The sequence below is a fragment of the Terrapene carolina genome, unplaced genomic scaffold, assembly GCF_002925995.2.
Source record: "Terrapene carolina triunguis isolate 2854851 unplaced genomic scaffold, T_m_triunguis-2.0 Scaffold66, whole genome shotgun sequence".
NCBI lineage: Eukaryota > Metazoa > Chordata > Testudines > Emydidae > Terrapene > Terrapene triunguis.
This window is the reverse complement of record NW_020664417.1, coordinates 18,714,717-18,736,297: the sequence shown is the minus strand read 5'-3', so window position 1 is coordinate 18,736,297 and position 21,581 is coordinate 18,714,717. Positions and strand designations below refer to the sequence as shown.

At 41.2% G+C, this 21,581-nt stretch overlaps 1 protein-coding gene across 3 annotated transcripts; it reads right to left on the bottom strand.

The window, feature by feature from the left end:
* Positions 1 to 8,214: 8,214 nt before the first annotated feature.
* MMAA (metabolism of cobalamin associated A) lies at positions 8,215 to 20,759 on the bottom strand. Of its 3 annotated transcripts, XM_024207568.3 has the most exons (7): positions 20,691 to 20,759; positions 15,514 to 15,996; positions 13,983 to 14,105; positions 12,356 to 12,526; positions 11,897 to 11,982; positions 11,115 to 11,264; positions 8,215 to 9,044 (listed from the first exon to the last, which is right to left on the bottom strand). In XM_024207568.3, the coding sequence occupies exons 2-7, from the start codon at positions 15,938 to 15,940 to the stop codon at positions 8,757 to 8,759; spliced, it is 1,245 nt and encodes a 414-aa protein (XP_024063336.2). In that variant the 5' UTR covers positions 15,941 to 15,996; positions 20,691 to 20,759; the 3' UTR covers positions 8,215 to 8,756. The 3 variants fall into 3 exon arrangements, with proteins under 3 accessions (XP_024063336.2, XP_024063337.2, XP_024063338.2); XM_024207569.3 differs by lacking the exon at positions 12,356 to 12,526; XM_024207570.3 differs by lacking the exon at positions 20,691 to 20,759 and having other exon boundaries at positions 15,578 to 15,650.
* Between the last annotated feature and the right edge of the window lie 822 nt (positions 20,760 to 21,581).

Genomic DNA, 21,581 nt, shown 5'->3' with positions numbered 1-21,581 from the left:
TTTAAAAAACTGTTTTATTTAGGTTCTTATGCCATGCCCATCAACACAAGAACAAGAGCCCAATGGTCCATCTGGTTGGGTATCCTGTCTCTGACAGTGCCCAGTACAAGCTGCTTCGGAGGAAGAAACCTTAGGGAACTAAGCACCAAAAAAAGGTCTGTTCTTTTCCCCTGGCACTTAGAACATTTGTTATGCTCTAGCGCATCAATAAGACATAGCTTTTCAAACTGTTACATGGGAGATGCCATTCTAGTTCTATAGTTGTTTTACAGGATTTGTATGTATGTCTCTAGGAGCAGGATTGCAGGAGACAATTCTTAACTCTCGGAGACCATTTGCAGCTAAGGATCCTGAGTGGAAGAAGGAATCTATCTGTGGCTCATCAGCCAGTCACAGCAGGTCAGCTTCTTAGGCACCTTAGACTCTTCTCCCCCCCCCCCCCCCCCCCCCCCCCCCCCTCCTCCACCCTTTTGCCTTTCCCCCCCCCCCCCCCCCTCCGCATTTCATTCCTGGCTAGCTTAGGTGGCTGACTTGTGAAAACCCCCTTTTTAAGTGCTTAACTATCCCCAAGGATTCTACAGGGAGCCTACGTAGCATGGAGCCACCTAACTTGGGGCTGAAAATTCCACTAAGACATCCAGGGGTTGTGTGTTGGTGCACTCAGCTGACCAACACCTAAATCCCTTTAAAAATCTGGCCCTGAGTGCCTAAAACATTTTCGAAAATGGGACTTAAGATGCCTAAATCACTGAGGTGCTTTGGAATACCCTAAATCCTGCTGTGTCTGGCATTGTGAGATTGACTAGTGATCTACTACAAAACCCTACCAGTCAGGGCAAGATTCTCCACTGCCAGAAGGGACAATGTCAGTGTGTGAATGGGAGTAATGTGAGCTCAGTGCATGGTACTGACAGCACTAGTTGCCTGGTACCTTGGAAAGACACCCCCCATTAACCAAATGGTAAACTTCGTTCCCTTAGAGACATGGTGCACAGGCCAGCAAGCCTTCCCCCTCACTCTCTCAAAGATCCTACTCTGCTGCCTGGGTGAGGGAAAGTTGTTCACTACATCCTCCTCCTCTTCCTCTTGGGAACTAGTACAGGAGAAGACAGGCCCCAAATTTGTAACAACATTATGCAAGGAAGGAATATATACATTGTAAAGTCAGAAAACTTTCAATTAATGTTCCAGAATCTACTTCATTTCCAAACTCTGTACTACTCCAGCCCACCCCCTGCATGCAGTCCAAACTCTTCCCCATTGGGACACCATTCTGATGCATTCTTCACCTATGTGCAGACATATCCCTGCCTACTCTCCTGATCTAACAGATTTAATTTACCTGGGAAGCACCTAGATACTTCCAGGATGGGAACTAGAGAAAAGCCTCAGTTAGAACAAAGTTATCTTGGGAATGTAGGGGATGGAGTCCAGAGTTGAAGAAACAACTGCTCATATATGTATGTAGAGTGTTTCGGGCCCATATATTGAGTGACAGGAGGATGCAGGGTGGAGAACAGTCCATGATATGAGGAGCAGAATTATTGTTGTTTTTACAATGAGTAGGGAGAGGGCCTGCATATGCCATGTATGGCAGGTGAGACCCGAGAGCAGCAAAAATTAGGTTGGAGTTGCAACTATCCTTGAGAATTCATAACATTTAGGCATTTAAAGTCTCACCTATAACAATGTATCATATTTTAGGGTGAAATCCTAGCCCCATTGAAACTAAAACTCCCATTGATTTCAATGTGGCCAGGATTTCACCCTTAGTTTTTTTGTAAGGCAATATATTTTTACTTTTAATCTGCATTATAAGGGGTTTTTTGCTTGTTTTTTTAAAAGGAACAACACTGTATATATTTTAGATCTTATACTTAGGCCAGTGGTTCCAGACTGGGACCCCTTTTTCATACCAAGATCTTGCTCCCATCTAGCTGGGATCCCCCTTCTGACTTAACAATATGGGAAAGCCAAGATGGTTGCAATCTTGAGACACCTGAGGTCTCAACTCCCATATCACAAACTCAGACTTTAGGCAATTGCTAAGTTACTGAATGTCTTTCGAACTGTATTTCTGATTAATAACATGAGTCATATACATGTTTTGGCTCTATCAGACAACAAGTACTAGCAGATGTTTTCCATCAGACCCAATATTAATCAGGATAAACAATGATATCACATTCTCTCGACAGCTTGCAAAAGCATGCTGCTATGGCAAACAAAATTTGCTTCCACCAAGAAGTAGGGATGCTGAACCAGAGGAAGCAATTTCTTTTGACCTTCAAGTACTTTCTGAGATTTCTTGTTAGACTTGATAAGGATTTCATCAAAAATGGATTTTTATAATAAGCATGTACACTGCAAATGTTTCCATCTTCTAGCATTGTGTAAACTTTAATACGCTAAGATGTGTGCGTGATATCAACTGTTCTTCAATACAGCACTACTGCTAATTGCTGTTCTATTAACAGGTCCAGAGACTCTGGTAGAGGACAGGAGCCAAAAAGCAGGGAGGAATAGAGAGACGCTACAGCCCGCCCCATCAATTCTTGAATGTAATGCCTGAAATGTGAAAGTTGTCTCCATCATTAAATGGATAGATAAGCTGTAGTGTATATATACATATATCTCTAGTTCTTTAACTTATAAAACAGAGCTAGATCTAGAATTAAAAACTGAGTAGCAAGGCAATGATAAAATGATTCTAGGTTAGGATTCTGATGACATCATAAAGAATATGAGCCCTTGTAGTTTATGATCTCATTAGAAACCCTTGTTGCAGTTATTTACTGGCTGTTCCCATTCCAGGATTGATAATGAAGTGTGGCTAGCTTAATCCTGGGTCTTAAACAGAACCTGCCAAATTTGATTAGGTGATCTTTTTATAGGGTATTCTTGATTTCTAAACTGATCCTGCTCATTTTCTATAGCAGTCAGGTTTCATTCCAGTTCAGTACACCTCTACGCCGATACAACGCTGTCCTCGGGAGCCAAAAAATCTTAGCGCATTATAGGTGAAACTGCGTTATATCGAACTTGCTTTGATCTGCCGGAGTGCGCAGCCCCGCCCCCCCGGAGCACTGCTTTACCGCGTTATATCCGAATTCGTGTTATATCAGGTCGCGTTATATTGGGGTAGAAGTGTATGTTCAAATTCCTCTTAGAAGAGATGAAGAATAAGAAAGGCCTACTGTAATAAGCCTCTCCTAGCCTCTACCTCTAAGAGGAATTTATTTTTCCACTCAAAAAACTACATATTGTAGGCTCCACTAAATAGGAATAAACCTTACTCTGGTGGATGAGGTCTGTTTATCCTGGTAGGAGAGGAGGGTTTGGTTCTTGCAGGTTCAGCCAGCTCCTTTTTTCCATAACCAGCAGAATATGTTGTTGCACAGTTGGCCTCTCTTTGAGCCTCCCGTCTCCAGGCTTCCGCAGCATGGCGTTGGATTTCTTCAAAAGCTTGAGGAGAGAGAGGACTAAAGGGCAAAGGCAATTCAGGAGCTAAGAAGAGATAGCTCATCCTGGATGCAGCTCATAGATTCTGAGCAGCAACTTTACCTTACTTTAGAAATAATTTTCCTCTGCTGATGAGTGCTAGAGGTGACCAAGCCTAACTTTAACAAGGTTAAGGAAAAGGAAAGTGCTTTGCTGCTGTTGATAAAAGTTGCTAAGCAACAGGTCATAAAAACTCTACCAGCACTACAACCAGCAAAAGAAGAAAAAGTAATTAGCAAACTACAAACTGGATTTTTGTATATATTTATATAACCGCTGGGAGGAAATATTTAAAAATATGACTTATTAGTGCACTGTCTATGCGTGCAGTGACAATTTTTTATTCTTCTTCTATGTGTACTAGCATCACAATCAGTCAAAGGACAGGTCAGCTGAATAGTCTTCCCTTTGACACTTCCTTTTTATTGTTTATTTTTTCATAGCAAAAATGAAGAAGGTGGTGGTAAAACAGCAAATAAAGCTATATAGTAGGAATATATACAGTGATTGATAAAAAATAAGGGCCTTAAAGTGAGCTTAAATTACATTTATGTAAATAAGAATAAAGCCTTAGCTAATTACTTTACAACAGTATTGCAATAAGGGAAGCATTTACTTTTCAGTGTCAACTACTGTGTAACACACATTGTAAAGTTTCTCATTTTTGTTACAGGTGAATAGACATCATTTACTCAAACATCTAAGATTTGTGAGTACTTCAGTCTCTTTCTAGCAAGATCGTGATTTTTAATCTCCATTTGGTACTTAAAGGATAAATATTTTCTTTGCAACTGTGCCGCTAGGTAAGCTGAAACAACAAGGACTAAATAGATGTGGAGACTGAAATAACCATTCAATCTTTAATGTAGTCCATGCAGCCCAGAAATGAAGCATGTTCACAGTAAATTACATCAGTCTCTAAGTGTTGGCAATCAGGCATCTTTCACAAATACTACAGTCCCATTAAAACACAAAAATCCAACCACCACCATAAACAGAGATTTTCATATTTGGTTACACAACATTCCCTTGTTTCAGGCTACCGTGCATGTCATGTTTCTCCTTATTTGTCTTTTACTTCCTATTTGTTGTTTAGCAAGATCTTAAATTGTAAAGGTAATAAGGAACATTTTAGGTATAGTGTGTTTCCACTCTAAAATGTTATTTTCAGTTGTTTGCATTTTTTTAGAAAAGGAAAAAGTTGTAATCAACTTTTTAAAGGAACTAGGAAGAGGATTTAAAAATATTTTTGCAACATCTTTTGAATTGTAGATTTAGAATCTGAACATTGGGCAGGGATAGAGTTGTCTACCTGTTGGTAGTTTGGTGAAAATTGGCTGTGAACTGTCAAAGCTATAAAGGTTTAAAAACATACTTTGTGCCTGCACTCTGATTTTATTAAACATGCTCATGTAGCCATCTGCCACTGTTCTATCAGCATTGCACATACATCGTATATTAGGAGAATTCAAGAGGAGTGCTGTCCACTTCCCTCTATGTGAAGGTGCATAGGAAAAAGGCAGGGCTTCTCCCTCACTGAGTGCTTGTGTGTGTAAAGGAATTCTTCTGCTGCCTAGCAAATAATGGTACCTCATGTTCAATTGTATTTTTACAAAAAATAGTTTATTATTCATTGTTATTTACATTACAGTAGTACCCAGATGCCCCAACTGAGATCATAGCCCCATTGCACAAAAAGATCAGAAAGGCTGCACCATGCTACATGTGTATTCAGAGCTTCAAAATGGACTGATAGAGCGTTATTTGAGAAATGGTACGTGACATCATAATACTGAATTATAATATATATGCCAAAGAGGCTGGAGTTAAAGTTATACATCCACCCTCAATTTTGTAATTTACTGATTTAAGTGGTTTGCTTTGCCAATTTTGTGTATGAAATCGATTATCCAGCTATCTGTTAGGGAAAATATGTATCCAAGGAAAGGTATTGCTATCAGAGTCTTAAACTAGGTGAAGATCTATTTCTTATTCCTAAAACTGGAAAAAACAGAAAAGGTACAGATTTTTCTCTGAACATCCATGAAAAATAGAATAAAAAATGTGGAGTTAAGGAGAAAACTGAGGAAGTGATCATGTTTACTGCAGTGTGGAGGGAGCTGATACCATAGCAAGACTTGGCTACTGTTTAAAAGCAAACATTAGGAAGGGAGTTCTCCAAGGCTAAAAAAATAATTTCATTTACATATAGTAGCCTCAGCAAAAAGGAAGCGAGTCAGTGCAGCTTGTAGTGCTACACAAATAAGGAACATACAAGAGAAGACTTATTAAAGGCTGACGAGCATGTAAAACAGGAGGTAATGAATTTACAAAAGCAACAATTTTGACAATGGAGCAGCCAACCAAGCATGGGTCACTTGGCCCTATCATTGAAAACAAAGAAAGAGAATAATCCATGCTAGGAGAAGGGGATTGAATTTGCTAAGGGCACTTCAGCTGCAGATTCCTTTTAGCAGGTTTGACTTTTTAAGTAGACTAGTTTCAGATTTTAACAGGAGATGGAAAATGGAAGCCCTTGAGCACTTAAACAAATCAAAAGGGTAAAAGTTTTGTTTTAATAGATTAGCATGGATGAACTCCACTATTTTTCATCCAATAGATGGTCTAGAAAAATATTGAGAAAACCAGTCTAAATGCTGTTCTCATCACTTTCTAGATCAGGCCAGTTTCCAACCGAAAGTTACATAACGAATTAGTCCATCCACAAGGTAGGTTCCCTCAGCCAACCTGAAATTTAGATTTTAATTTTGTAAGTATGTACATAATCACAAAAGCACATTTAGTAAATGAACAGTATGTTAGAGATGAACCCAAAGAATGAAGTGCAGATGCAAACTTCACTACATTTCAGGGGGTTTAAAGCCCTGGCTTTTGATCCGGGGCGTGCTCTAGCTGATACAGCTTCCTCTCACATGGGTGCAACTGAGCATTATACTGTGACCAATGATGATGTCATAGTAAAGCACTTGTGTTTCAGTCCTCCTCCTCCTATCAGAGTTAGCATGGGTACATCTAGACTGGAGCTGGAAGGTACAATTTCCGGCTCTAGTAGACATACCTATGCTACAAATAGCAGCAATGGCAGGAGCAGCAGTAGGGGTTAGCAACCTAAGTACATACCTAGGGTTTCTGACAGGATCATACAGAGGGCAACTAGCTGTTGTGCCCTGGATATGTCTAGGGCCTAGCTTTATCAGAGCTACTCTGAAGATGTCTACTCAAGTTGGAAATTAAGGCTCTAGCTCCAGTGTAGATGTCCACTCTTAAGCAGTGGTAACTTAATTTCATGTGTTACCAACAGTGGTTTAAGCATAATTTTACACTGGTGCAGCTAAACTACATTAGTGGTTTGCACCAGTATACAGTTACATGAGTGCAAATTTTCTCCATACAGAAACTGCCTTTCACCCCTCACCAGCCAAACCATTGTTGTCCTGCTGTTCAGTACTATAATATAGCCCTGAAAATGTACTTCAGTAGGGCTAGTCCTGTGAACAAATTACTCAAATGCATGTTTGCAGGATGGGGTCCTTCCATCCAATTTTATCCTTTTTTACCATAATGAAGTGTACTGGAAAATAAGGCAACAGCTGTTACCTGACAGGAGAACTAACTTTAACACTGGCAATAAGAATTAAAGTAGCATGAGTTAGACAATGAAGAATCCTTGTTAGATAAAGGATAAAAAAATCTCCTAGCGTCTTCAAAAGCTAAAGGTAACTTTTCTGATGTATTACGATTTAGCTAAAAGTTTTTTAAAAAAAACTGAAGATCTAGAGAAATAAATATAGATGCAAAATCAAGTTTGTCAGGGAAGCCAAGAAAACATATCACAGCTTTTAACATAATTCAAAAATTCAATTTACTTATACAAGATATGAAGAATTCTTCATAGAACTCCAATTAATTATTGTTTTATTGCTTTTCTGCAGTCTCCAAAATTGGCATTTTTTTCTGTAATAATAAATTTCTGCCAAATACACCATGTTTTCCAAATAGTATTTTAGAAGATCCTCCAATTTTTTATTATTAAAGGATATCAAAATGTGCATATAGCTCCTGAATAGTCAAAGTATTTAAGTTGAATTCAACAGGAGAAAGTCATTTTGTTTAGAAACTGAAGCTCTTTCATCCAGCCAAATGGCCTTAAATCACTATAGACAAAGTTTTGTTTTGTATTTTAATATAGTTAATTATAAAGATAGGCATTTCCATAACTAAAATGCTAATGTGGGTTCCACTTGAATCCTTTATCATTAGCTATATTAAAGAAAAGATACCTAATGTAACCTCATCTTTTGTTTTAAAAAAAATTCTATTCAGGAGAAAAATAGGGTGTTTCCTTGGATAAATATGGCTCCCAGGCAGGGCTGCTTCAATGCTATATTTGTTTAGAACACAAAACAGGTTCTGCTTAGGTGATTATGCAGCACCCAATGCTTTTGCTGTCACTCACAGTGAGGAGATGGGCAATGATCCATGCTGGCAACAGCTCCCCTTGCAGCATCTACTGCTATACCAGAGCTGAAATCTGTAGCATGGACACGCTCTAACTGTGGCCCTAACAGTGTGCTTAAACCACTGTAGGCTCCAGCAGCAGTAAGCTGTGTTATACCATAGCCATGTTTAAACGATTATTTTTGTTGAGTAAATGAGACTTTGGAGACATCCTTTAAGGTGCTTACTGTGTTGACTGAATCAGGTTTTTGGTAAGTTATACAGACAGGTCATGTATGCACTGTAAAATGTAACAGTCATGTAAACAGATGTCCCCTCCACTGAAAGACATTTAGATGAGCCCAAGAGCAGTTTTAGTTGCACCTACCCTTGTTTTGTATGGGGGTTTTGTTGGTAAATATAACAGGACAAGTGCTGAAATATCTGGAACACAGGCAAAACTAGCTTACTGTGACACACGGTACCACAAAGTTACTTTGTTTTAACAATTTCTATTACAATCTCATTAAAAGCTTTAAAACATCCTTAACAATGCTGTACTCAAATAAGAGTTTTAGAAGCATACATTTTTCTTTTTGAATATAATCTGTGGTAGTCCCAGAAACTAGCTTTGTTCCTCATGTGCATTATGTTTGCCTGAGTCAAAAAATAAATTTAGTCTAGGGCTACATTCAAGTATGCTGCAGTAAAAGATTTGAAGCCATGCTTAGGAAAATTTTATTTAATGTTTAAATAATTTGTGCAAATTGATCAATGACACAGTAGAACATGGTATCTTAAGGTCTGTCTTTGAATGCTTTCAGTAATAGGTCTGCTGCCAGCCCTGGAGCCAAGACACCACTGAGAACCTTTTCTTCTAAAAGTGGAATCTTATCCCTCACTGCTAAATGACTCCGAAAATGGTCCAGCATATTTTCTTGGATTAGATTCCACATCCACACTTTCTGCTGTTTCCGTCGTTTGGTGATCAACTCACCACTTGTAAGCATGAGATCATGAAATTCTGTCATCTTATCCCACATATCTGAAATGCCTTCTCCAGTTTTAGCAGACATGCGCATTACCTGTTGGATTAAGGAGGACATTTTAAAAGAAACTAAGTGGGTTGGGGAGGGTGTCTACACCTGAGTTCTGCGTCAGCTAGATTCTATTAAAATCACAAGTTCCAATCCTAGTAAGGCGAACTCATCCTTAAGTGCTACTGTAGACTTTTCCCCCTACCATGCAGCTTATGTTGCGTCTCATTAGAAGGAGACTTGAAAACCAAGCTTCTGCCACCTCCAAAACGATACTCTCATCCTATAGCACTTGTGACAAAGAGGGTTTGCCTAAGTATTTTTGAACAAAGTTCCCCCCATACTGTCTGAGGGCTTACACCCAAGCAGTTGCTGCAGTGCAGTAATATAATTTGTTACTGAAGGTTTTGGGATCCTATCAAATTAAAGGTAAAATATACAATATTACTACTTAAATGGAAAGTCAATTGGATATTTGCATAACCACATTTAGAACCAGTACAGCTTAATATGAAACCCTGCACAGTTTCAATACTATAGTAAGAACAGTATTAACTTCCCTTTGTACCCTGGAAGTGTGATTGTAGGCTAGAAAGCAAACATCCAAGCCATTTGAAACAAGTTCTAAAAACAGCCTAGTTAGAGAAGTGTTTTTATTCAATATTCAGCCAAAAACCCCACACGGGTCTGATTTTTTTTCTTTTACTATTAACACTTGCCAGAGATGCATGGTCTGTTAAATGTGTATAGAGAGCTTTCACACAATGTAATAAAATCTCTAGAAATAGGTGTTGTAATGATGCTCACTCTAATATCGTAATACTCAACTCCTGTATATTTTTTCTTTAAAAACTTAAAGCTTACTGTTATAAGAATTGTTTTGTTGCTGATATTTACAGGGCAAGGATTTGTAAACTCCTTAACATTTCCTAAATAAAAAAGGATGTCTCTATAGCTTCTAGATCTAAACTTCTGCTCAGCAGTGCTGAGGAGAGAGTGGCTTCTGCCAGATGATATAAATCTCAAGTCACCTGTCAGCACTCTTGCTTTGTGTTTATATAGAGCAGAACTGAACCAGACAGGGAAAGGCTACATTCCCTACTAAAATTTATGGGGTAAAGGTTTCAGCTCTGAGTAAATTGCTCTGCTGCTTGAACAAATTAATCACTAGACACTGCAAAGCACAAATGTATGTGCCACCTATGTAAATATGTTAAAAGCAGTCAATACAGTCATAAAAAAAGCAATAACACTGTTTGGTAGAAGGGCACATTCAGGTCAGTTTGCATAACTTCCTGGTTTTTGTTTCAAAGGGATAAGCCAGAGGGCTGAAAAATCTGATCAGGAAGTAAAGTAGTAGTGGCCCTGCCTTCTGCAGTGACATCCAATCACTAATGGGGTTTCACATGACTGGAAGCTGAGGCACTCTAAGTTTAGGGGGGAGAATGGGAACAGAGAACTATGACCAAGCCTCAGGCAGTCCAGCTGGATCAAACTGTCTGATAGTCCATTTTATCCAGTGTTCAAGAAGCCTCGTTTATATATAAAAGCATTTTACTACTGCCTCCTTGCCTCAATTATAAATTCTAATTATTTGTATTGCAGTACCACAGGATCAGGGACCCATTGTGGTAGGTGCTGTACACACAGGAAGACAAGGTTGTTGCACTAAAATCCCATGAGACATCACAAGTGGGTATAACAAGGAGGAAAAAAACATGGATCATAGTAGTTACATAGGTTAGCATGCTTTACAGCAAGATGGTTCCCAAACTTCTTAAAAACGTATAGAAATTATTACAAATCAGCAAGCCCCACTGACCCTCGGTCTAGCCATTATCAGTTTGCTGTAGTAGACGTGAGTTTTGAGGAAGGATTTGGAGGAGAGAGAGTGTGTGTAATGGCTTTCCAAACTAGTTCAGGGAGGGTACCCAATAAATAAGGGATGTGTGAATGAAGCAGCAAAGATGTTTCAGGCAGAGGTACACAAGTGGGGCAGAAGAGACTTATGTAAATGTCCAGGTAGTTAATATGTAGTTAGGATGAAGTTAGGTCCTGTAACCTACACACCACCTCTTCTGAAATAAAGAGAAGAAAATTGTGAAAAAACATACAAACCTTTGGTCTCCAAACCTTAGAGCGCTTGCGAAGTAGTTTCATAGCACTAACATATTCTGCTTGTATCCGCCGCGCAGGCACAACTAAATCCCCATCAGCTTTAGTTATAGCAACTAGATCTGCCATCTCAATTATACCCCGTTTAATACCCTGAATGGAATAAGGAAAAGGGAAAAAAATGAATGCTTAGAAAAACTCAGTCATAAAACCTTCATAAACTAATGAGGCTTGTTTGTTGTATTATCTTACCCCCTGACTTTCTTCTTAATCTTTAGGCACCAGGAATTTCCTAATATTAGGAATGTCTGAGGTTTCATTAGTAGTTAGGCAGTTATGACGACTCTCCGAACCATTAGTTCACATATTTATTCCTCTACCATGAGAAACTAACATCCTTCATGTATGTATAGCATGGGTTGGCATATATTACCTGAAAGGAGCATAATTGAGTTTGCTAAACTAATCAGTTGTTACACAACTGATTGTTGTTGCCATGTACCTATACTAGCATTCACAGTGAGAAGAAGTTAATCATATCTAATGAGTAATGTGGATCATAAGAGACTGGCCAGAACCAAAACTTTAAATCCTAACACCTGAACATTTGGGAAAATTCAGATCCAAATTTTGTGGGTCAAGTTGGTAAGATTCTGACTTCAGTGGGAGAAGAGCTAGGACAACACCAAGCACTAATACTTGATTACTCAGACTTAATGCACACACCTATTCCAAATTCAGACTTATATTTTAGGTCACCATTAGCATTTCAAAAAGATAAATACCTGTAACTCATCTCCTCCTGCTGGTGGTAGCAGCAAAACAAACATATCAACCATATCAGCAACTGCAAACTCTGATTGCCCCACACCTGAAAAATTGAAACCAGAATTGACCTTTCACAGCCATTCTAATGACAGTACTAAGGAGAGGTCCCACTGTGGCTCCCTCTCTTTCTGGGCTGAACAAAGTTGGATACAATGAAGGTCAGTATGAAATCTAGTTTTAGAAAAAATTCTCTCTCAGAACTTACAAGGCTTAAAGATATAACACTAAGGCCCCATTGGGTGAAGTCAACACACACTTATAAAAGGAATGGACCAGAAAAGATGAAGTACCAGAAATAGACAAGGAAGAAGAAAAGCTGTAAGAGGAAATATGCATCATTAGTGCCATAAGTTGGCCTGGACAGTACAGTGGGGTGCAAGTGCTAAATTTTGGATTTTTACATTTAAATCACATACCTACTGTTTCCACAAGAATGATGTCATAGCCTCCTCCCTCACATAGCAGAATAGCTTCATTTGTGGTCCTAGTCACACCTCCTAACGTCCCCCTGGTTGGAGATGGCCTGATGTAAGCATTCATGTCCCTTGACAACTCAGTCATCCGTGTTTTATCACCCAAGAGTGAGCCTTAAACATTTAACATTAACAATTTCAAAAAGGGCAAGTAGTCAGTTATTTTCAATAGTCAGTAACATAGGTGCAGGTGAGTGTCTCTGCTGAAGAATCAAATGGGAATTTCCCAGTGCTGTGTGCTAGCAAGTTCCTGTGTGGCTCTTTCGGCTTGCAAGATGTGAGAATATCACAGAAGCATAACAGCAAGTTACTGCAGCCCACTGTCCCTAAACTCAGAGGGCTTCCTCTATGCCAGCACAGACTCTGCAAGTCCCGAACCCCTATATGTGTGACCTGAGCGCAGCTGCGTCAGCAAACTCTTACCTGTTATCCCTCCCTGAGAGCAAAGTCTCATCTCCCATTCCATAGCAAATTGCCCAGAGATAAGCAGTGTCCTCCCAAGAAGAAACTCTCCTGTAGTCAATTTTTATTTGAATTTAATGAGAATTTATTGGTATGACAAGTGTTGCTAAAGTTTAAAAGGAGACAGACCCTCTCAGTCCTTCTCTTTGTTCCTTATCCTGACCCCTTTCTCTAGTGACCTATAAGACTGTCTCCACTACACATTCAAGGAATATTCCTTCTAGCCACAACTAATTGCAGTCGTTATTCATAGTTAAGCTGTAACATCTCCATGTAGTAGAATTATAACAAGTTTCAAGAGGACGATATACAGAAAATGAGAACGTATTAGTCAGATACAGCCATATATGACAAAAGGATTAAAATCTCAGTTACTGCTGGTTAGGTCCCAGGTAAGTTTGCTAAATCAAGCTTAGTCAGCATTGCCTCACAGAACATAAATTTTGGGAGGGGTAGGGTTTTGCAGATGAAAGCAACTTGGGTTTGGAGAGCCTGATGCTGAAGAGCAGGTGGCCAACAAAAGTTAGTCAAGTTCAGTGACACTGCAACCTCACTATGACTTACTACACAGAAGAGTCTATCTTGGAACCAAGATAGTCCCACAGAAGTTAAACAATTTGTTCCCATTCAAGGATGATAGTGTATTTTTCCAAGATCCAAGGCAAAGCAAGAATATATGGGGGGGGGGGGAGGGGTAGAGCGAGAGGAGGACTGAGTTGCAAGTATATTCTGATGGCCTCTAAATGAAGAGATTTGGCATCACTTTCAGTCTACATTGCAAAGTTTTAACAACAACAATACGGATCACAGAAAAGGAACTTTTCCCTTTCCCCTTACAATACCAAGGAAGTAATTTCATACAGGAGAGAGAGAGAGAGAGAGAGAGAGACTATACAAGGCCACCAGAAGACAGCACAAGTTTGGGGACCTCACAAAACTCGGACTATGATGCCTAATTCCATAGCACACCAAAAATGACTAAAAAGCAATATATAGTTCATTAATGTAACTTTATAGGATAAAATTTCAACCACACACACCAGAAGCTCCAGATATTGTCAAGATTAAATTCTGGAGAGCTGACAAAAAACTTTTAAGACATACTCACCACCACTTGTGCTAGAGGAAGGGTCCACAGCCAGCACAGACACTTTGTGTCCCCTCTCTGTAAGCATTTTCCCAAAGCATTCTATAAATGTTGATTTCCCAGCACCAGGGGGACCAGACAATCCTAAGTAGTAGAAGGACAAAAAACTCTAGTTTAATGAAATAGGCAATAGCCTCTACTGATCTTTCCTTCTTAATGCTCTTCACGTTATGAACTAATCCCCAACACACTCCTTTGACAATAACGTGAAGGAAATAACTTGTCTTAAAAATATATTTAAGAAAAATACTATGAGACCCTATTCTAATTATTTACTACAAATAATCTGAGGCCTGTCACTACTAGTAAATTACCCCTCCTCTTTTGCACACACCCCCATCTCCACACAAAACCCGCTACTAATAGAGGGGTGTTTGGTTTTTTTTAAATTTACATTTGTCTGAAAAAAGTAACTTCCCCCTTTCCTGCCTCCAGATATATCACAAAATGCAACCAATTGCTACAATTAATCACCTTCATAAACCACATACTGGTGGATTTCATCTTCCTGTTAAGGCAACTAGAATTACATGTTAATATTGAATTTTCTAATGAAGAAATCCAAACCTTCTCATTCTGGATTTGCAGTGTATTATATCAGTCTACTCCGGAGGGGATCATTCACTTCTCTAACACTTATTCATTTTGCCCATAGCAACATAAGATTGATTTAACCTCTTCTCCCCTCCCCAAACAGAAGTTTCTCCATACTGGTTTGCACTGCAGAACTTTAAAAATGCAACATGTCAAATCTACAATTTTCAGAAATCATTCATTATTTAAAATTTCTGTTTCAGATAAGAAGATGGGTGACTTGCATGCTAACTTAAGACAACTAAACTAGGACTGGCCTGTTGCTTTGGGGTTTGTGCTCTTCACTAACTTTAAGATGCCCTGTTCCAGTTCTTGCTTCCTTTGGACATACACATGCATAAGGCAATTGTGCACTACACCACTCTACAGCGATCCTTCCAGTTGATATTGAAGCATCTGATAGGTTGTAAAGGGAATCTCACCCACCTCTCCTCAGCTATAAGGTAGGTTGCTTTAAGGTGGGGCCTTTACTAATGATAAAACAACTGAAACAATTTTTTCTCCTCCTTTTTTTGGGGAAACACATGCACCTCAAGAAAAAAGATACAGTCATTTGGCAATGCTCATCTAAACTTTGAATAGTTGGTGCAGCTATGCCTTCTAGCCCCCCATATTCTTCAGCTCAACAAAACTAATCCTATCATCCATGAAAAATTCCCCTTTATTCTCCCCAGAAATTGAGGAGCCATTTTTAAAGTCTCCCCAAGAGTATTTTCCAGCATTGTGGAGAAACTATTCTTATGAACAATACAAGTGACTCAAAGATGGTTACAAACTATTAATAACCCAATGATTTCAGACTATACTCCATATTTGCTTAAAATGATAAATATCGGAAACAAGAGGTGATATCATTATAACATCACAACAGTTACTGGACAGACAAAAGAGGACTGACCCACTCTAAAGGCTAGTGGTTTTCCTTTATTTAACTTTTCTTGTTCTCTGTGGTAGGATAATACCTTCTGAATGAGCACCTGGGCTATCTCCTTTTTCCTGCTCTGAGTTGATTCTATGAGAGTAATGGCCTCTGCCAAGCAGGCTCTGTGCCCTTTGATTAATCCACTGTAAAGTTTGTCTACAAGTCTCTGTTCCTTGTCACAAAGTCCCTGTGTTTGTTGGTCTACGGTTGCTTGATAACACATCCCTCTTTTCAAATCACTTGCTGGCAACATCCACTTTGTACAATACAAGCATACTGAATTAAAAGATGGAATATATGGAAATAATGATCCAGGAGTGAAATTTGAGTGGAAGCTTTTGAAAGAAATCTTTCTAAGAAAACGGTAGTGAGGGAATCTTAGCAGCAATGACAATGTGTTCATCTTGTTTGGAATCAGACAGTATCAGTGGTATCTGTTCAACTGTGTTTGCAGCCAGCCTAGGAGGAGAGAAAAAACACTTTAGTTTCTTCAAAATACCTCTAAATATTGAAATTAACAGATGTAGATGATCAATCTTTTCAGTCAAATCATTAGATTTTACTTTATCCACACCTGTGTCCATAACATGTACAAAGGAGATCTGCACATAAAATAGTTGTGTTAAGTACTCTCTCTAAAAGATGGCATTTTATTCTTGTTGGAGAAATATCACCATGTGAAACCTCCCACTAGGTGGATTTAGAAAGAGACAATTGTTCATTTTTAAAGCTGAAGTTAATAAACTAAACCATTTGTTTAAAAAGTTTGTACTCTAGCTATAGGGAGAAAAAAAATCGTATAAAAACACTATCCTCTTGAGAGCCAGAAAGCTTTTTTTTTTTTTTTTTAATACAAAAAACAAAAAGAACCAAAAAAGTTCACCTCCGCAGGTAAGAAAGCTCTCATGCACATTCCCCTTCCGTGCTCTTGACACAACACACCTTATGTTTATCCAATAGTTTCCTCAGGTCTGTTCTGCTCTGAAGCCCATAACAAAATCAAATAAAACAACCCTCTGGAGTTTAACTTTTGTACCTCTTCTCCAGAAGTAGATGTAGTTAGATGCACTAAATAAATGTGGGGAATTTGGAAATAATTTGATAACTTTGGGGATTTAAGATGGAACCTATTAGGTCTCATCTACATGAAGCTTATTTTCGGGGGGAGGGGGAGGGTCCCCATAATTGCACTCTCATAGACAAGTTGCCAGAAACACTACAACACCTAGGTTTAGACACTGGTTAAAATGTTGGTAACCACCTGAAGCTGCATCTATACTACTGCTCTGCTCAGTGGAGCTATGCCAAAATTAGCAATGATGGGAACTGTCTCAGGGTATGTCTACACCCAGCCGCTAGTTCGGCGGCTGGCAATCGAAGTTCTGGGTTCGACTTATCGCGTCTTGTCTGGAAGCGATAAGTCGAACCAGGAAGTGCTCGCCGTCGACTGCGGTACTCCAGCTAGACGAGAGGAGTACCGCGGAGTCGATGGGGGAGCCTGCCTGCCGCGTGTGGACCGAGGTAAGTTCGAACTAAGGTACTTCGAACTTCAGCTACGTTATTCACGTAGCTGAAGTTGCGTACCTTAGTTCGATTTGGGGGTTTAGTGTAGACCAAGCCTCAGAAAGTCTAATGTAGAAATAGCCTCGCAATGCAGGAGATATTCCATTCTATAATCCTATTTTCACTTCCCTGTAAATTTCACAAGCAGCACACTTCTAGAGCCCTGCAAATTTGCAGTATCCCCAGACCATGTTTGCAGATTGCAGATCAGATGCGGATACAAATATTGTATCCACATAGGGCTCCACACACATCTACAGTCAGTGAGTTTCAGCAAACAGGCTCCTCCTGCATAGAACTGTATTAACTTTAAACTACCTATACGCCTTTTCCAAGGCACCCGGGTTGTCTTTTAACTGAGCTACTGTAACTCTAGTAGCTTCAGACAAAATTAGATGCATTAGCAATAGGACAAGATTTGACTACACTCCATAGCATGCACACTTACTTTATACAGTGTATTATGTATTCTGCTTATTTTTACTGCAGCAAATCTTCATAAAAAACCCATAGACAAAACTGTACTACTAGTTCACTGTGATTGGGAAACACATTGACCAAAGTTTTCAAATCTATGGGACTAAAGTTAGACTCCTAAATCAATATTTAGGCATCTAAGCAAAGTAGCCCTTATTCTGAGGGACTGAGCATCTGACATTCTCATTGACTTAAATGGAAGCTGGTTTGCTCAACACTTCTGAAAAATCAGGCCACTTCTATTTAGATGCCTACAGCCCAGGTCTTGCAATGACATCTGTGCAGGTGGATCTCTGCACTCGCACAGATGTCATTGCAGAATCAGGGCCCTGACATGGATTTAGGAACCTAACTTTTGGGCAGACAAATTCAAAAATGGTGGCCATTCTGAATTACTGGATTCTGCAAAACATCAAGTTTGTTAACAGATGACATAAGGAAACTGAACCACAAAGTGACCATTGTTCATTTATTTTGACAATGGAAATTTAGAAAAGAAGAACATGGGAATGGCCAATCTGCGTCAAACCAATGGTCCATCTAGCCCAGTATCCTGTCTTCTGACAGCAGCCAATGCCAAGTACTTCCAAGTGAATGAACAGAACAGGGCAATCACCAAGTGATCTATCCCATCATCCAGTCCCAGCATCTGGCAGTCAGAGGCTTAGGGAAACCCAGAGCACGAGGTTGCATCCCTGACCATCTTGGCTAACAGCCACTGATGGACCTGTCCTCCATGAACTTATCTAATTCTTTTTTGAACCCAGTTATAGTTTTGGCCTTCACAACATCCTCGGCAATGAGTTCCACAGGTTGACTCTGCATTGTGTGAAGAAATACTTCCTTGTGTTTTAAACCTAATTGTGTTGGGTGACCCCGGGTCTTGTGTTATGTGAAGGGTTAAACAGAACTTCTTTATTCGCTTTCTCCACACCATTCATGATTTTATAGACCCCTATCATATCCCCCGTTAGTCCCTTATCTGAGCTGAATAGTCCCAGTCTTTTTAATCTCTCCTCATACGAAGCTGTTACACAATCTTAATAATTTTTGTTGCCCTTCTCTGTACCTTTGCCAACTCTAATATTTTGGATGGGGCGACCAGAACTGCACGCAGAGCCAGACTTGTGGGGTACCATGGATTTATATAGTGGCATTATGATATCTATCCCTTTCCCACTTATTCCTAACGTTCCGTTAGCTTTTTTGACTGTCAGTGCACACTGAGTGCATATTTTCAGAGACTTATCCATGACTCCACGATCTCTTTTTTGAGTGGTAACAGCTAATTTACACTCCATTTTGTATGATAGTTAGGATTATGTTTTCTAATATGCATTACTTCGCATTTATCAAAACTGAATTCCAGCTGCCATTTTGTTGCCCAGGCACCCAGTATCGTGAGATCCCTTTGTAACTCTCTTGCAGTCTGCTTTGGACTTAACTATCTTGAGTAACTGTATATCATCACAGTTGCCGCATCACTGTTCACCCCTTTACGAGATCATTTATGAATATGTTGAACAGCACTGGTCCATGTTCAGATCCCTGTGGGACACCACTATTTACCTCTCGCCATTCAGAGAACTGACTATTTACTCCTACTCTTTGTTTCCTGTCTTTTAACCATGACCCATGAGAGGACCTTCCTTCTTAGCCCATGACTGCTTACTTTGCTTAAAGAGTCTTTGGTAAAGAAACTTGTCAAAGGCTTTCTGAAAATCCAAGTACACTATATCCACTGGATCACCCTTGTCCACATGTGTGGATCCCCTCAAATAATTCTAGTAAATTAATGAGGCATGATTTCCCTTTACAAAAGCCATGTTGAACATGATTTGTTTGGGAAGAGTCATCTATGTGCCTGATAATTCTGTTCTTCACTATAATTGCAATTTGCTTGGTACTGAAGTTGGGTTTACCAGCCTGTAATTGCCAGGACCACCTCTGGAGCCTTTCCTAAAAATTGGCATCACATTCGTAAGGATACAATTCTGTCAGAGGTCACGGATGCATATTGCTGGGACCTCCATAACTTCTTCAGGGGCAAGGCTGAAGCAGCTAGCGGCCCCGGACTGCTGGAGCAGTGGCCCCAGGGTGAAGCAGCGGCCAAGGTTGGGTCAGCCCCCCCGGGATTGAAGCAGCAGCAGCCGGCGAGGGTTGGGTCAACCCCCTGGTGCCAGAGCAGAGGCCACCAGAGCAGCAGTCCCCAGGGCACTGGAGCAACAACCAAAGATCAGCCCCAGGGTTGCTGGAGCAGTTGGCTGGTAGGGTGACCCCTCGGACCAGCAACCCCAGGGATGAGGCAGTGGCAGGGACTGGAGCAGCGGTAGTCAGCTCCTACCACAGGAGCAGTAGCAGGACTGGAGCAGCTGCCAGAGGTCAGCCCCTGGCAGCGCTCTGACTGTTACTGTGCTTCTCGTCCCCCCCAGTATTTTCAGTAAAAGTCAGGGACGGGTCATGGGATTCTTTGAATTTTTGTTGATTGCCCATGACCTGTCCCTGACTTTACTAAAAATATCTGTGACAGAATCTTAACCTTACTCATTAGCAATCCTCCAATCATCTGGTACAGAGGCCAATTTAAGTGATATGTTACATATCACAGTTAGTAGTTCTGCATTTCAAATGAGAGTCCCTTCAGAGCTCCTGGGTGAATCCCATCTGGCGCTGGGGATTTACTACTGTTTAATTCATCAATCTGTTCCATAACTGTATACGGACTCCATCATTTATCGATTCCACCCCCATCACATTCAGAGATCGCTGCTCTCTCCGCGCTCACAGGGTCAGAACATGGTTTGTAAAAGTATCATTTGTACAACCACAGCGCCTTGGAGCCCGCTGCACTCGCGCTGCGCAACACAACAAGGACGGTAAAGAACCGCTGATCCACAGGGAGCTACTTGTGTAGCCACGCCCATTAGTTACACGGGTGTGAACAATGACGTGTGTAACTCACTACACACCTCACCCGCCGCCCTAGATCAATCCCAATGCGCCACTCTACGCAGGCCCCCGGCGCCCCCGCACCATGCACACAGCCCCCCCGCGCCCCCTCCTCAAAACCCCCTCCCCTCCAGACCGCCCCCCCGCCCCAGGCCCAGCTCTACCCGCCCAGCAGCAGGTTCCGGCTCCGGCGGCTCCTCCCCACCTCTCGGCAAGGACGAGCTGGACATCCGGGGCAAAGGGCACGGAGGGGGGGTGATCTCCAGGCATGCGCAATGCGCATTAGCGAGCACACAATGTTTGCACGTTTCTAGAGCTCGTGTGCACAAAGAACAGAACAATCCCCCACCACACCCAGAGCCCGCTCTCTCCCTCCCCTCCCACATGTCCCCCAACACCCCAAGCCACCCCTCCCAACAGACACCCCTCCCAACAGACACCCCCAGCCACTCCCTGTACACACACACACACACACACACCTCTCCCTACACCCCCCAGCCACTCCCTGTACACACACACCTCCCTACACCCTCAACAGACATCCCCCAGCCACCCCTGTACACACACACCCCTCTCCCTACACCCGCAGACACGCCCCGTACACACCTCTCCCTACAACCCCGTACACACACACACACCTCTTCCTACATCCCCAACAGACACCCCCCAGGCACCCCCTGTACACACACACCCCTCTCCCTACACCCCCAGACACCCCGTGTACACACACATACACACCCCTCTCCCTACACCCCCAGACACCCCGTGTACACACACACACACACACACACCTACACCTCTCCCTACACCCCCGACACCTCCCAGCCACCCCCGTACACATACACCTCTCCCGACACCCCCAACAGACATCCTCTAGACACCTCCTGTACACACACACACACACCTCTCCCGACACCCCCAACAGACATCTCCCAGACACCACCTGTACACACACACACACCCCTCTCCCTACACCCCCAGACACCCCATGTACACACACCTCTCCCTACACCCCCAGTACACACACCTCTTCCTACACCCCCCAGCCACCCCGT